Consider the following 16499-nt stretch of genomic DNA (forward strand, 5'->3'; position numbering starts at 1 on the left):
ATTGAATGTTCGCGTCCAGCAATTACGAAAAATTTACGACCGCGTATATTTACTAGACGAAGGGGTAATCACGTAAAGACACGAAACATTGATTTTCGTTCTCGTATATTATTAAGTGTGAACAAACGTGAACAACATTTACAACATATTATTGGCCGAATATATCAGTTAGAATTAAGTACATGACAGTTCAACATGATTTGATTATTATATCGTCGCCAGTCGTTGCGAGACAATAAATACGGGTCGTTAATAGAGTAACATATCCCGATACAGCCAGGAATCGTTACTCCGCTAAATATGACACGTTTCGTCGTTACATTTGCGATTATACGTCCAGTCGCCGTTAATGCTATTCTTTTGATTGTTTGTTTCTCGACGCGGCACTCGTTTCGTTGCCACTACTCTCTATTCGAGACAAAATGGTGTCGTTCGTCGCGAAGAATCACGTTCGACGAGCTCTTCTACGTGTTACGATACGAAAAAATTGCTATAAATGCGAACGCAGTCCGCTTCTCGTGAAAATTGTGCAAAATGGCCCCGATCGCGGTAACGCGGCGTATCAAATCGGAAAACACATGGTCGTTTAAATAACATTCATCGCGATCAAACTTCGCCCAAATAAACTATACTTATCCGTACTTATCGTAGAAATTACAATTAATTACAACGATTTAATTACATAATTACATAACCATAATTTACACGTGCACGTAAAATGTAAGTGAAAAGTAAATTCGTTCGGGTCCCTTCTTTTCTCGTCCAGGCTCTTCAAACAACTCGTTCTAAAAATGGAGGAACAATCCGCGCCTGAAATAATCTGTCCTTTGGTCGCGTAACGTTTAGGCCATCACCTCGCTCGACGAGCACTTGTCGTACATCGCGTCGAGGACCTGCGTGAACTTCAGATGTCTCTCTTCCGGTGCCACGGTGGCACCACGACTTCCCCACAAGAATTTTATGTGGAACTCGGTTCGAAACGCGTCTGACAGTAACTCGTCGCTTCTCGAACCCTCCAAAACGATCTCCGCGTTTCTGCGAAACAACGGCAGATTTTCAGCCATCCTACGCGCCGTTTCCAAATGCGACCAGACTATCGACAGGCCGCAGTCTGGAGCGGAATTTTCCCAGGGCGACAGGATCGCTGCTGCGAGGCCTGATGGAGCCACCGTGCCTGGAAGAACGAAAGCGATTAGAAGTGGAAAGGAATATAAGCCTACACTGTACTACTCAACGTAAACAAAAACAAAAAACAGAAGACGGAATGAACCGTCAACGAATTCACGGCAACACACCTAGCACATCCTCGGGGCCGCGTTCCCCCAGCAACGCGATGGGCAGTAAATGCGGCAGAGTGGTGTTGGGCGCCTGAGGGTTGGTGCACTCGTTCATGGCACGCAGAGTGGGCCTCAGCTTCGCCTCGAAGCTGAACGCCTCGTCCGTGTGCTTCTGCCTCAGCAAATGCCACGTGTTCGCCAGCCTCTGAATCTGAGGCAAGCACAAACCTAGCATCACGCCGCAGAATCCGTACAGATTTCCCAGTGCCGTCTTAGTGTCGATGGCCACTTTGATCCATTTGCTGATGGTGCCAGCCCTTTCGATCGCGGTGGCTCCAGCCAGCACTGTCACCGCTACCAACAGCTTCAAGCACTCCGAACGCTCGATCAGGTCTATCCTGGCCTGTCTGCCGTGAGGCAGGGTAGCCAGCTCGATACCACTCAATCCGTTTCTATTCCCTGGTCCAGGCTGAAGAGCCAACTCCAAGTCTATCTTCGTTAAATGCGAGGCTAAGACTCTCGGAGCCGAGTCGAGAAGCATTCCAGACACTCCTCTCAACGCGGTAGGGTCCAGAGGTCTGTGATCGCCAGCTGGTAACAGGAGGGTGGTGAACCCCTCGATATCCAACGATGTGGCGATCTCCATGGATGGCGCGGCCACCACCAGCTGTTCTTCGGCGGACAGTTCGTACTCGTTGCCGTTGTTCCCATTGGTACCGTCGTTGCTGGTGGTGTAGTGGCTCCTGATGACGACTCCTTTGATGGGAACGGAAGAGGAAGGGTTACTAGTGCCGCCAGAGTTGTTTGTCTCGAACTCGCTGTCTCCCGAGCCGTTGCCACTGTCGCTACCCGACGCCTGGTAGCCCTGGTGATGGTGATGGTGATGGTGATGATGATGGATAGTGTGATGCTGATGATTCGGAACGTAGGGCACCCTAGGAGGCTTTGGAGGTGCCGCGCTCAGACAGTTCTGATGGTTCAAGCTAGACGGCTGATGGATCGGTTGCTGTTGCTGTTGAAGAGCTGGGTCGGAGATCACCCTAGTGATCTTCTGACGACCCAGAGACAGGGAACACGATGGTGGCTGATTTTGTATGGGCGGTACACGTGGCAGTGTACTGGACTGAACTGGTACGTGAGGTAGTGGCTGTTGATTCGAGGGTTGACGACCGTCGTACTGATCCGAGGGATGATGCTGAGCGGTCAGGGAATGGCTGCGCTGCTGCTTGCGAGGCAGACGGGGCGGAGAGCCAGTCGACAAGGACGAAGAGGAGGGGCTGGAACAGTGCTGACTGTTCGTGGGTCCTGGGACACAGGTCAAAGGAACGCATCGAGGCTTCGGGGTGATTATGCGGGCACCGCTCGCTTGACTTATTGGCCTACCGCTGCCGACGTAGAAGGTTATCAAGTCGGCGACAGTATCGAACGCCTCGTCCTCGAACTGGTACTGCGCCCTCTCGTACACCGTCTCTGGTTGGATGACGACCTGTTAACAGCGGGGGCTTTTTAAGGAGGGATGTACACCTGAGAGATTAAACCTGATATCTACGTTCTTATTAGCACGTTGACTGCCAGTCTAATGCTCTTGAAAATTTCTACTGTGATTAAGTTTTGTTTCCAAGCTATTGGAAACTCCATAATCATACATTTATTGTGACATTTGTTTTTATAACTTTATTGAGGTTTATGAATTTCATTGAAATTTATTTTCTTTGATACTGGAAAATTCAGATTTAATTTTGTTTACTATGAATAAGTGTTCGAAGAGGATCGCGGAGTTTCTCCTTGAACTTACCCTGTTGATGACGAAGTGAAGGGGTTGACCCTTCCACCGAACCGTGAGGACGTAGTTTCCAGGTTGGGAGGCACAATCGCGAACCAGAAAGTCACCATCGTTGGGCACTTCCGCTTCGGCGCCTTTTCTACCACCACGAAGCGTGCTACCATGGTACCAAGCGTGAGATCTCAGATCCCTAGGATCCAAAAGTCGGAGTTCTCGCTCCAAGAGTTTACGCGTCGACTCCTCCGGTGGCTCCTAAATTAGACATCCCAGAACAGCAATCTTGCGTTAGAGAATCCGCAAGATGTTCTAGCGAGTAAAGTTGCAAAACGCGACGAACAGTAACGGGCGTCGACCTCGATTAATATCGAACATGCGATATAAAGAAATATTCATTACGCGATTGTTTCGCGCGTCTGTATAAGTAAGTCGTTCCAGTCAATGAAGAAGTGTTTCGTCTCTGCGAGACGACGAAATTGGCTTAACGAGAACAGCCTTGAGTGCTTGTGTCGTAAAGAGATCATCGCTACGGTAGCGTCTGTGTGTGTACGAGTTGTCACACTGACGTATCGTGTCACGCGTTCAGGCTGGATCATCGAGACGGTAGCGTATAAACGACCTAATTACGATCGCTGAGAATTATTCGATTGACGCGAAATTCTAGCAATCGGCCCATTAATTACTTCTTGATATAGTACTTCGATGATAATCGAGGTTTATTACTCTGATATCGTAATTAAGGACAAGCCAGATAGGCTGCTTCGAAAGACATTCTTTACAGTTGAATGGTTTATACAATTAGAATTTCTACCAGTGTTACATTTAATGTCTAAGAAAAAGTATAGTTACTTTCCAGTATTCCAGAAGACTAGAATTGTAAAAATTACTTCTGACCGCTGTTTGAGGCCTAACCTTTAACAAAGTTTACACGAATCGCCGAAAATTATAGATTCTTTTCGCAAAGGGTGTCGCCACAAAGCTCTCCCTGCGTCGTGTATCGCCAATCCCTATCTCCGTTGTCATATTCGAATTCCACGCCCCGTAACAAACTCGCAACGGTGGATATTCTTTAAAGGAATACTTCGAAATTGTACTCACCATCGGTAAATTCGAGTAGTCGTTGCTGTCAACCCTTTTCGCAACAGATTCCCTGGAACACGCGTCGCGGTGCTCCCTTATGTCCACCGCCGCCTCCTCCTCCGCCACTTCAGTCTTTACCTCCGACGACCTGCGTCGAAAATGCGAATTTTCACCGTGAATCGCTCACATCCCGCCTCGATGCGCCCTTCCGCTTCGAACCAACCCCCCAATAAGAAGAGAACTAATACTTTTCCCCGTCGTCGAGTATTTCCTTGAACTCGCGAGGAGTCGTAGGGACGGATAGGGTTTGGCCATACGGCTCCCCGGGCCGAGCGCGCGCACCCCACTGAACTATGTGCGTGGAAACCTACGACACGTACAGGACCGTGTTTTTCAGTGGATCTCGAGGGGCGCCCCGCGGGGGTATTAATAGAAACGGTGGGCAAACCGTTTCGCCTCGCGCCGCGTCGCGTCGTCGCGACGGCCAAGAAAAATATTTTTCTTCCTCCGTGGCTGAAAGCTTTTCTAATTTCGGACCGTTTGAAATCACCATTGTCCCTTCCTCTTTATTTTAGAGAAGGTGGAATCTCTTCTTTGTCGGGGTGATTCACCCAGGAAATTTATCGACCACCTTTTGGACTGCTGACAACTAGGAAGAAGGGTTGGTTGCCTTGAAAGATGTTTGAGGCGGTGAACTTCTTTCGAGGTTTGGTAGCATTCGTATCGTACGAATGGGTTCTAGTGTCGTTATATCTTTGTAAAGTGTTCCCGATGAATGGCTAAATTCGTAAGTGACTCGAATCGGATATTAAAATTAATTGTAACGAGGTGGTGTTTGAGCTCGCTTGTATCGGGAAACCCCTACCGATCCACTGATGATTCTCTAGTTCTTTAGCGATTATGAATTTAACCTTAACAAACGAGAGCCAAGAAAGATTTCGTGTCCAATCGAACAGAAGAGTGTCCTGTCGATGCACTTCGTACGTCACTGAGACGCCACCCGTTGCGTCTCATCGCGTTCTCACCCACGCCTGCGTTTTCTCCGTTCTTGAGTGGCGTTCGAAGTCGAATCGACATCGGGTATTCGATCGGAGAACGCGTCGACGCGGAATGGTCGAAGATATTATTTCGATTTTCGAGCGGGCAACGGCCAGTTCGGGATCTGGGATTCTTATCAGACGGCGTTAGGTTCAGTCAATACCACCGGGGGTTATTGATCTGTTTGAGAAGGAACCAGAGGGGGTTGGACGAGGGGCATGGGCGCGCCTGCGTCGAACAAAAACGCTCGATAAGGGCCTAAGAACTCATAAAATGCATGTGCGTTTAAAACGCATCTGTGCGTTTACTTTACTCGCTATTCTTTGACAAAGGCGAACGGATAATCGAGTGGCAGTTGCAAGGACGCAGGTGTTGGCATTGATTGCTACGAATACTGCAATGGCGCGTTGATAAGTTTCTTTAATATTAATTTAAAAATTTTAACCCTTCGAGTGCTAGAGAAAATGTCCATATATATACCGAGATTTACCTTGTCAATTATTTTCTTCCATTGTTCCGAATATTAAGAGATAAATAAATAAAAGGTTCTTAGGGACACCGGGCACGCAAAGCGTTTACCGATCAAAGACTGTAGGCGTTTGTTCTTCTATATTTAGACTTCGACAGTCGTCGTTGCAAATTGCAATTCACCGAACAGTTGAACCCGGGGAGAAGAGGGAAAGAACAATTTTCAGGGCGTCGTTGACGTTATAAATAGCATCTCGAAAGGGCCCAGATGCAAGCCGATAGCACGCTATTCGCAGAAGTTCACCGCGTGCCTTATCTTCGCGCGAGCTGTAATATCATAACGACAGGATCTCGCGTGCAGTTGCACTATCTTGCAACGATTGCAGCAGCATGCGTTGGCACTGGTGGTACAATGTAACCCTACGGTAGCGAGGGACACAGATGCAGATACACTTCTCCCTCTTCGAAGTCGGTGAAACAGGGAATCCGTGAAATATTGTAATTACAGGGGTATTAGGGATGTCCAAGTACTAGAAGCATTATTTTTATGAAATGGTTTTCATAACCCGAGTCGTAATTTGTTCGAGGATTAATTATGTTCGATTTAAGACGATCCAGGACTGCCGCGTACAACCAATAAATTCTATGGATAGATTAGTCGAAAGGTGCACACGTTCGAAGATTATCATATCGCGTTAAGGCAGGGCTGTCCTTTGAGTAACGAGGCGATAAGATTACATCCAATTGCAGATGCCGGAACGGAAATATTTGCCGTCGTTGCAACTGCCTTTGCAGCTGTATTAAATTCAACATTAATTTACGATTAACAGCTTTTCAACAATCGATTCCTTTAGATGCACACGACTCGACTGCTTCAAGCTTATCGTTGAGCTCGATGCTCATATAAATCTCAGCACGAATGTTCGACAACACTGAAACAAGGTTCAAAGAGTCCGACCGGATTCTCAAAGGGATTACAAAACAACTACAAACGTCAGGGAACGTTTTATAGTTTCCCCCGTTTTACTTCATTCCGTTATGGGATTCCCGCGGTCGCTCCGAAGAGGAGCGTCATTTTGAAGGCAAAGATCGAGGAAAACCGGTTCGGGACCTGCTGGCCCATTATGTTCTCGGACCGGTATCACGAGATACCTTCTAACGGGCTAATTCATAGGTTTATATAACAGATAGCCCAGTCACTTTAGATTCGATTATGGAAAATTTCTTATATTCCGAATCCTACTCCAGAACAATCTGATCTTTAACACCATGGGTTTTCGATACTAATTTGCGAGGTATTAAACGGTTAGTTTGTGGTTGCTGGACACGCTTGCGGTTACCTTCGACTTTCTTCGGTCAGATCTTCGGGCGACAGTGGCGTCCCGATGAGAGACGGCTCCTTCTGAATAATTACTTCCGGTTGTAGGTGGATCGTATGTCGTTTCTGGTAGAGATCCTTACAAGAGGCTGAAGAGTGTATGCCGTTCCTTTTTCGACGACGGCCACTGGCGCCTAGGTTTTGCAGAGTGCCCATTGATGGAAACCGGAAGTTCCATGTCATGCCTGGAGAATATTAACAAACCAATTATTCTCAAGATGTTGGTACAACGTTAAACACAAGTTATGATCGTTTACAGCTAGATTTTTACATATTCTGCCTGTGCAAAAATTGTTGATCATTAGTAACATGGAAGAAGGTGGCAAGCTTTTCACACTGTTTCAACAAATGTGTGGAAAAATAATCGGACAAAGTAAAGCGAGGAACGTAAGTATATTCTTATTCGTACACACATCCACGTATCCGTACATATCGAATTGTTCCAACAACGAAATAGCCTAAATCTATTCATCGATCCGCGATACTCACGTCTGCCGGTGCTTTTCTGCTCTCGATCCTTGTCGATCACGATCATCGCAATCGGACACCGCTCACTCGCGGGTCAACTCTCGCCAACTTGTTGCGTCACAGTCGTTAATTACCTTTATCGATATTTATTCATACGCGAACGAGGCTTGCACAATTGCGCGAATCGAGTCGCTGCGTCGTCCGAGCGCAAGATCGGCGGCGTTTAACCCGCGATGATCTACTATCGCGACGGGATACCAAATGGTTAGCTATCATCGCGCGAAACGTTTATCGGCAGGCGAAACGATAGTCACGGTTGATAGCTTCTATCTGAAATGGCGTCCCCCCTCGACGTCTTTCGGTTTTTCAGCGAAACGCGACTGAAGACCACCCAGGTTAAACAGGATCTCATTCGCGATAGGCCTTCGGGAGGATTATATCCTTCGTCTTCGAAAAACGGACGACTTTTTTTTATTATAGAAGCAGGGATCGACTCGTTTTATGGTAAGTTACTTTCTTTGATCACGCAAAAAGTCTTCCTTTAACGCGTTGACTGCCAGACTAATAAACGTAAAAATTCTTACGAGGCTAAAATTTTGTTTCTATACAATTATAAATTACACGATCCAACATCTGTAATTACTTATTTTTGCGACTTCTTTAGAATATACCAATTCTCTCCAGATTAATTTGATCTAATACCTTATCAATTTCTCCAATCACGATAATCACTTTAATCCTCCTCTAACTTTCTCGATATTTCTCGAGCTCCCATCTCTTATCTCCTATTTTTGCAGCCGTATGTTCGCTATCAGTTCCGCTATTCCTCGTCAAATATCCACCGCGAATTCTTGGAATCTAACTTCTACGTCGCGCGCAGCAACCCATTTTCTGTTCCGCCGTAAGCTCGGCTGCTTATGCATTACGATTAATAAAAGTTCGTAGTTCACATTCGGGGAACAACCGTTACTCGACGACGTAATTTATCACCCATTGAAATTCCACGCCGAACCACCAAGCACGCTCACGCCAAACGCGATCGCAGGTGCAGCAAACCGACCACGCGCGTTACGAACGAGTCCCGCGATCATTCCCGCACCGTTCGATTCGCGTCGAACGGCTCCCAAATCGACTCTTCTGGTCCACTCGCGTGCGATTTCGGTGGCCGTCTCGTTTTCGAAGGGTTTCCTCCTTTTCCCATCTGTCAGTCGTGACTTTTGCGGCGAGGCACGCGCGGATCCTTCGAACAGTTGGCCAGAAACTGAAGTCCTCGGCTCACTTTCGCTTCGATCCGTTTATCTTCGCTCGCCTTCTCGCGCACAGATATAAACCTGTTCTCGACAGCCTTTCCCGTCGCCGGGATTCGAACGAGCGTTGCCCCTTAACCCTTTCGCTCGAGCCAGGGTACAAAAATGTTAATTCGTTTACACGGTCTCGTGTGTTTAGGGTGTTCCCGCTGGTAGTGGGCATCCTTTTGGGAAATTGACTCCACGGATCGAAACGATGTGGAAAGTCAAATGGCGAGATTGCGTTCAGGGCTTCGTCCCCGAGTTAATAATTAATTCTTGACTTTTGTCTCCTAACGATTCGTGGAAACACTCCTTAAACCATTGCTCACCGTTAGTCCAACTTGTCACTTGTTACACACCTTCTGTAAATAAAGTCCAGGCTTTTCTGCTCGTTACCGCGTCACAGCTGGAGCGATAGCGATGAAGCTTGGAGCGTATATACGAGATAGACGCGATTTAAAACCTGAGTTACGCGACACGATCAACCGGTCCACTCCTATTTATTATATAATTCGTTTTCATGAACTGCAGCCGCGAATTTAAATTTCCCCGTTAAATTCGCGCGTTGCACAAGGTGTCGCGCATTGAGCGTCAAAGACAGGCGATTCTACGTGCAAAGGTACATCAAAAACGTGGAATAGAATTTTTTTCTACGCGGCTCCGTTTTTGAGCCAATCGAGTTCCAACTCTTCCAAACGATGCAAACTCGAGCTCCGTTTTCCTAAAAATGGAGCCTCTGACGAAAAAATGTACCGCACGTTTTCTACTCAGTTTTACACGTAGAATCGCCTCTCTTTGAGTCGTTCCACTCATTGAGAGATCACACGGTATACACGGCATAGTTCTCTCTCCAGTTTTTCTCGCCTGCGTCGACGTTTCGGGTCGGTCGGCTAGCTTCGTCGAAAATTGTACGGTGTACCTGAGAAGAAAAGAACAAAGAGAGAAAAGGACGTTTCCCCCCCCCCCCTCCGTTAGGGAAAGAAAGAAGGTCTCACGAAACGAAAGGACAGTCAGGAAGCACTCGAGAGAGTGAAAAGAAGCGATTGAAGACGAGGCGACGACTTCGTGTGCGATGGTCGCGCGTTTGAAAGAGCGGAATGCAGGTGTGTTTTGCATCGCGAGACCCTCTTGCTCTCTCGCCGACATAATACCTGGCGACGCTGATAAGGTCGCCGTTTACAGAGATAACTATGCAACGTTTGAAGAGGCACTATCGACCGAAAGAGGCGCGATAGGCGCCATTTCCGAGGCCGAGCGAAGAAACGCACGAACCGACAGCGTGCTGGGAATATTTTCCAGAGATTGCCTGTTCCACCTAATCTATTACATCTATCTTCTTTCTTTTTTTTCTCTTTCGTTGGTTCTGATCGGTAGCTCGCGCTAAACAAGACCTGCTACCAGCAGTCACGATTGAAATCATCGCGTCTATTATTTCGAATGAATTCCGATTTAAATTTGAACGGGTTCTCTTCATTTAATCTCTTTTTTTTATAAAAAAATGTCTAGTAAAACCTTGTTAGACATTCTTTACTGGCAATTCCAACAGAGAATGTGACGAGTAACTTCGGAACCGGAAGTGTGAGCAAATTATACTGGATCGTTGAGTTTTTCTACAGAATGGATTGCAGAGTGTCGGTGATATAGTTTTCTTCTCTTTCCGCATCCCACGCGATAAGCCTCGTTTAAAGTATCCGTCCTTAAAAGGTTGAAAACAATCCGCGTTCAATATTTGCAGTGATTTCGACGCGATGGCGGCGATAAGAAAGTGATCACCGTAAGATAAGTGGATCACCGTTCGATGCATGAACTTTTATTGCTTTTGGACGAATTGAATTTTTCTTTGTTGTTGGCGGCGCCGGCGGTTTCTCGAAAAGTTTTATTCACGTGCGTGAAACGTGTGCCGACATTCCCCCCCTCTGTTTCCTCCGCGTAATTATATGCGCGTTTACCTTGCGACAGGAATTTCAATTGGATCCAGTTTGCGCACAGCTGACAGAGCCCAACGAATCGCCCGTGATTTTTTATACTGCCGCGGGGAAATCGTAAAAAAGAGAAGATACACGAATAATCTAATATTCTGGAACGAACTTAAAGAAATCGAGCAGTATGTTATTCGTGACATTTACTTATAAATGTCTAAGTTTGTATTGCGTAGCTTGAAGAACCAGGAAAAATGACAGGAAATATAAAATTCTTTCGACAGACTCTACTCTACCCGGATAATTTGATGACAACTTGCCATACGAGTAACACTTTTCGCGTTTATTTGGTGAAATATTTATGCAGATTTATTCGCGAACGGATTGGACTCCGAACGTATATTCCAATCGCATAATCGTTTCAAAAACAGACTATGATCGCATGCTACATCTCGATACACAGAGTGGTCCTCGCGGATGGAATCACTTATGTAGATGAAAAAACTGATTAGAGCATGATATGCTCAAAAATTTCTATAAGCTCGAAACTAAAAAATGTTCAACAATTCTTCGAGTCCTTGATGGTAAGTGTCCATGATGTAGCGACGTCGAGGAAGAAATAATAAATATTTCTAGAATCACCCTGTAAACTTTTTGCGCGAGAGTAAATGTTTTCGAAACGACACAGTTACTCTTTCCTCTTTGTACAACGACTCTTTATCAGCCGCGAGGTCGCGTAAAAAGGTACCACCGGCGCGACCTACATCCTACACGTTTAGCATACTTCGTACCAGTTTCGATTTTGAAATAAAACACTGACGCGATTCAACACGTGTCTTGCACGCCGATCCACGAGTCAATCGGTACCGTGGGCGTAGCTCGACGATAAACGTTGCTTCGCGAGGTGAATTGCCATTATCTCGTTTCGACTGTTTGACAGACGTAGCATACCGCATTCGCAACGATTCATTTGTCATGTACCGTTCAACAAATTAATTGGGAATCATCGCTTGGAGTCTTCTTTAATTTCAACTAAAGAACCATTCGTCTGGAAACGTTCCAAGTACACGTATCGCAATTTGATTGAATTAAATCGTTAATGACGGTGGATTTGGACAAAAACCAAGTAATAATTATAGCGTGTTGAGATCGGAGTACAGTGGTCTTCAGTACTTTACGCTGACAAGTTTCTCTATGGACGTGTTATTAGAGTTCTTCTGTTTTGAACGAAACGTGTGAATCAAAGTAATTTTCTCATTCGTCCGCGAAATCTTTCGTTGAAGCTTCGAGATGTATGATTCAGGCACGTGCTCCTTGGATCTCAGCGACTCATCATTCTCAACGCCAATTACTCCGCGTCGCGCAGAATCGACGACTGTTACGCTAACCTGTTATATATGCTCGCTGTCGTAATCAAAAAATGAGTGAAAAAAAGTAACACTCGCAAACATAGTAGCTATCTCTTCCATGATCGCTGAATGAAGATTCATACCCCCGAGGCAAACTACGAGTCCAGCTTTTGATCATTAAATATAAAAAAAATATAAAATTCGTTGTAAAGAAATTTTTCCCTGCTCGACACAGCTTGCCATCGGGGTAGAGAAACGCGTGCCGCGATAAATGACAAAAGAAGAGAGCGAAAGAGGAAGGGAGAGAAGAAATAGAAAGTAAAAGTCCCACTGACTCTGGCTCCTCTTTGATTTCAGCTTGCTGGCGGTTTTTCCCATTTTCCTGGCGGACGCATGCCAGCGGCGCGGGTCACGTTGCACCGATTCCAGGTAGCGGCACGTCGACGGGGCTGAACCGGCGGTAAACACGAGTGGGAAGCACTGACGGGCACCGTTGTGACCGTAGCATAATGCGATACCGAGCTGACTGGCCGCAAAACGTACGAGCAGAAGAACGAAGGGACGAAACCGATGGACAGGCGAGTGGCATTCGTCGTTTGAGCCAACGGGCTGGAGGAGAATGTCAGCAGGACTGAAGAGAGAGGGAACGCCACTGTGTGGATGGAGGACAGATCCTTCATGGTGAACGGAGAGGGGACGATTATTCGTGAGAGGAGGGAGCTTGGAGGAAGAGGAGGATTTTAATAAACGAAGATGAACATGAGTTGGTTTGATTCGGTGCAGAGATGGAGAGGGGATTAGATCGACTGGTTGATGAGGTAAGATGAGAGGTATAGTTTTGAAAGTTTAATTTTTTTACACATTGCTAGTTTTTTTTAATCAATACTAGGGAGGTAATTGAGATGGGGTCTTTGGAAAGAGACGAAAGGGCTTTAAGGAGCGTTCCAAATATTTAATAAGGATTGACAGATGAACAGAATGGGATTAAGTATTTGATAAGAGCGCGTGAACCCAGGAAGAAAAGAGTGGACCTATTTTTAAAAGTTCCTTAACGAGATATCCGGACAGGGTATCCTTGAACATAGAAGGAGGTAAACTTTCGGGAGACAAGAGTTTTAATAAACGAAGACAAGCACAAGTTGGTTTGACGTGAAACAGTTAATAAAGAGTTGACGTGGATCGTATCGAGTAACTGATGGGGTAAGGTGATCGATGAGAGTTTCCGAAGTTTCTCTTGACACCAAGTAGCTGCGAGGGGTGGAAGTATGTTAAAAATATTATCTAACGTTAGGAATGAATTTTTAGTAAGTTGATATATAGTTTCCCTAAATATTGGAACACGTACCGACGTAGTAGAGCTTCGATGCTTCTAGAGGGTTCTAAGAAGAACCATAAATCAAATATTAATCCATAATAGTTGATTAGATTGGAGGCACCGAATTGGCTAAGTGATGAGAAGGGTGGGAAAGGTAAATTCAAGCGGATGTAATTGATGAGGATATTTGAGAGGGTGAATGCAATTAGAAGGGTGAAACGCTAGAGCTAACGGTTTCGCTGTCGTTATAATAATAGACCAAAACTGGACCCTTCGAAAATGATTTTTCGAATAAAATTCATTGGTGTAAAATGTGAATAAATTTTCCTCCTGTTACGTTACGTCCTCTATCTCCCCTCTCTTCAACGCGTCAGCCAAAGTACACATCCAGGTGTGCAAATGTACAAGATTAGAACTGCGAACTACTGTTCCCTCGTTTCTTCCATAATTTTTGTTACGATAATGAGCCTATTTTTATACTACGACATTTTACTATAATATTATGCAAAGGTTACATAAAGGTGGATCAATTCCTCTGGGAAATAAAAAAAAAAAAACCGAACCACTATGGTTTATTAAAACTAGTACGTGCGTTGCACACATGGAAGAGTCGCCAATTAGGATAATAAAGGGGGGAGGGGAGAACAGGCCTGCGATTATACATGTGGTATGCCACTGGTGCGCGTCACGAGCGACAAAGACAAAAGACATCGTAAGAGAGAGACAAGGAGGAACGACGTGATAATCGAGCGGCTGAGGCCAGTGTTTAATAAGCGATATCGATAAAATTGTAAACAGTGAAAGGAATTTTTTGCTGCGCACACCGTTCGTGTGACGAAAAAATGTCAACCACGACGAAACTCGTTCGATAAAGCACCGCGATGCGTGTTGCAATTTTATTTACACATTCCAGACAGACAGAAATTTTCAGTACGTTCGTATACGTGTGTAATAGCTGATATAATTACTGATCGTCCCATCTCATCGTCTGGTAAAACTGTAAAGATCTTCTTTTATCCGAGGGTGGAAATTGATCGGTATGCACGAGCTCGGCCAGATTTCCATTTCACACGGATCGAGACTCAATGAAGTGGAAGAGGAGAAGCCGAGAGTGGCCGAATAGAGAGAACAGGGTTGAGTAAAAAGTGGTTCAACGAAAAAGAGCTGGCGAAGAGGCACACGCGCGACAAGTGTTTCGCACACGCGCGCAACCAGCTGAAAGAACCCGCGTGTGTCGTCATCAAGAACCCGGACTCGTTCCAGCTAAGCGACTCGTCGCTCTGCTCGTCGCGTTATTCGCTTATTTATGAACAGAAAAATAAACCGGAATGCATCACGTCCATGCGAGGATGATGTTGCACCGCCACACCAAGGACGGCCGCGATAGCAGTCGCTGTATCAGCCGTGAAATCGTAAACGCGATTTATCGCCAGACTTTCGATTTCTTCGGAGGATCCAGGATGTCCCACCTCTTCTACGTAGAGTTTCCAACGCTGTGCATAGAACTGCAAAGAAACTTGTTTCATTGTTGGTATGTTTAATTCATAAAAGGGTCCTCGGGGGCTGCGGCTGTGGTTGCAAATTGTGATCCACTCTGTTCGTAACCGAAATTAATTGTGCATTACAAACCGGTAGCGGACGTTCCTTTTTCTTCGTTTAAAAATAACATTTCACGTCTAGAAGATCGAGGCCTCGCATCGACGCGCTAGGAATTGTTGCAGTCAGCTTACGTCAGTTTCAACGGTACAAATTGTTGGAAGGAGCAAGGTTGTAGCTATAATCGTGCGATCATTCAGCGCTCATGCTGCGCGAGCGCTGTCATGCGTGTCTTCGAGTCGTAAAACAAGACCCGTAGTCGAGTTAACACTATTTCAGACCACGACTAATTTAATGAATGCTCCACTCGTACTAGACCCAAAGCTTTAATTCGTAATGATATGTTACATCAATGAACCGTGAAGCTTATCGCGATTGACTATTGCGCATTGCGTTGGAAATTATTGAAAAAGAATTCCAATGGAGTGTTTGAACAGTCGCTTAATCGTTTAAAACTATTTTTCAAACGATCTTATCTTCGAGCTGTTAATAATTATTATCAAGGAAGTATCGAAAGTGGATGTCGGAGAGAGATTTGCGTAACGAGACTTAAAAATTTCACCGATCAATGATGCTTTTGTTATTTTTAAATGTAAAAAGTATCTCACGAAGATCGCTGTTTTTATTTTTATACAAATTTTGTTTTGGAGATTATAGTTCTGAAGTATGGGTACTATGCTGACCTCTGTCATAGCAATCTCTCAGAGATCCCTGGGTATAGGCAACCACGCGCTTGTTCTTCTAACGTGTCGCATCCCTTCAGGCGCGAAGTCGGTGCAATTTAGATCGAATGCAGTTGAGAGTATATTAAAAAAGTCAAACAACCAACATTTTGTAGTGACTATAGAAAAGAGTTTAGCAGTCCCTTAGGCCTGTATTTATTGGTGCTGTTTTACCAGAATACATCGAGTTTTACAGTCAACACTCTTTATATATGGAACGACGCGCGACGTTTGCTGGACGATCGTTCGTTTTCTATGTAACGTACATACGCGACCAGGATACATCGAGATTTACAGTCAACATTCTCTATATATGGAACGACGTTTGCTGGACGATCGTTCGTTTTCTATGTATCGTATATACGCGGAATAAATGCCACGGAATACACGCGCGTACAAGTCAGCGAGCGTGTTCGTCAAGTTACAAAAGCGTACACTTTTTGTTTCGTCCTTGATCGATCCTCGAGAAAAGCAAAATTGTCATTTTACATTTCCACGCCGTTTCGCGAACGAAACAAACATTGTGATATATTCAAACACTCTGAAATAGAAAAATCGTAATAAATATGGACGCCTAGCCCGAAAACTGCGGCTTACACGCTAATTGTATAGAATTTCTCGACGACGTTTAATTAGTTTTCGCTCACATGATCGTGCCTTGACACGAATAAATTGACATTATATAACAGCGAAAGACAATATATTTTTTCTTGTGCTTTTCTTTTTTTTGTTTCTTTTTATAGAGATTCTCTACCATCGCCTCCTACCTCGGCTTTATTTATTTATTTTTAATCTTAGTCGTTAAAGTCTACGGTTGTTT

General features: G+C 45.2%; 1 protein-coding gene and 1 long non-coding RNA gene across 6 annotated transcripts; one reads left to right on the forward strand and one right to left on the reverse strand.

Moving 5' to 3' along the window:
- Positions 1–88: 88 nt before the first annotated feature.
- Positions 89–12517, reverse strand: LOC128878031 (breast cancer anti-estrogen resistance protein 3 homolog). Of its 2 annotated transcripts, none has more exons than XM_054125817.1 (6): positions 12382–12517; positions 6984–7206; positions 4156–4285; positions 3073–3312; positions 1296–2763; positions 89–1174 (listed from the first exon to the last, which is right to left on the reverse strand). In XM_054125817.1, exons 1-6 carry the CDS (start codon positions 12422–12424, stop codon positions 843–845), a joined length of 2436 nt encoding a protein of 811 aa, XP_053981792.1. In that variant the 5' UTR covers positions 12425–12517; the 3' UTR covers positions 89–842. The 2 variants fall into 2 exon arrangements, with proteins under 2 accessions (XP_053981792.1, XP_053981791.1); XM_054125816.1 differs by lacking the exon at positions 12382–12517 and adding an exon at positions 7511–7713.
- On the forward strand, positions 7215–16293 carry LOC128878033 (uncharacterized). Of its 4 annotated transcripts, none has more exons than XR_008457339.1 (3): positions 7215–7408; positions 12404–12864; positions 12936–16293. It is a non-coding gene; the product is annotated as an uncharacterized LOC128878033 (long non-coding RNA). The 4 variants fall into 4 exon arrangements; XR_008457336.1 differs by lacking the exon at positions 7215–7408 and adding an exon at positions 7905–7993; XR_008457338.1 differs by lacking the exon at positions 7215–7408 and adding an exon at positions 9888–11601.
- Positions 16294–16499: the final 206 nt, after the last annotated feature.

This window comes from Hylaeus volcanicus, chromosome 6, assembly GCF_026283585.1.
Source record: "Hylaeus volcanicus isolate JK05 chromosome 6, UHH_iyHylVolc1.0_haploid, whole genome shotgun sequence".
NCBI classification, from domain to species: Eukaryota; Metazoa; Arthropoda; class Insecta; order Hymenoptera; family Colletidae; genus Hylaeus; species Hylaeus volcanicus.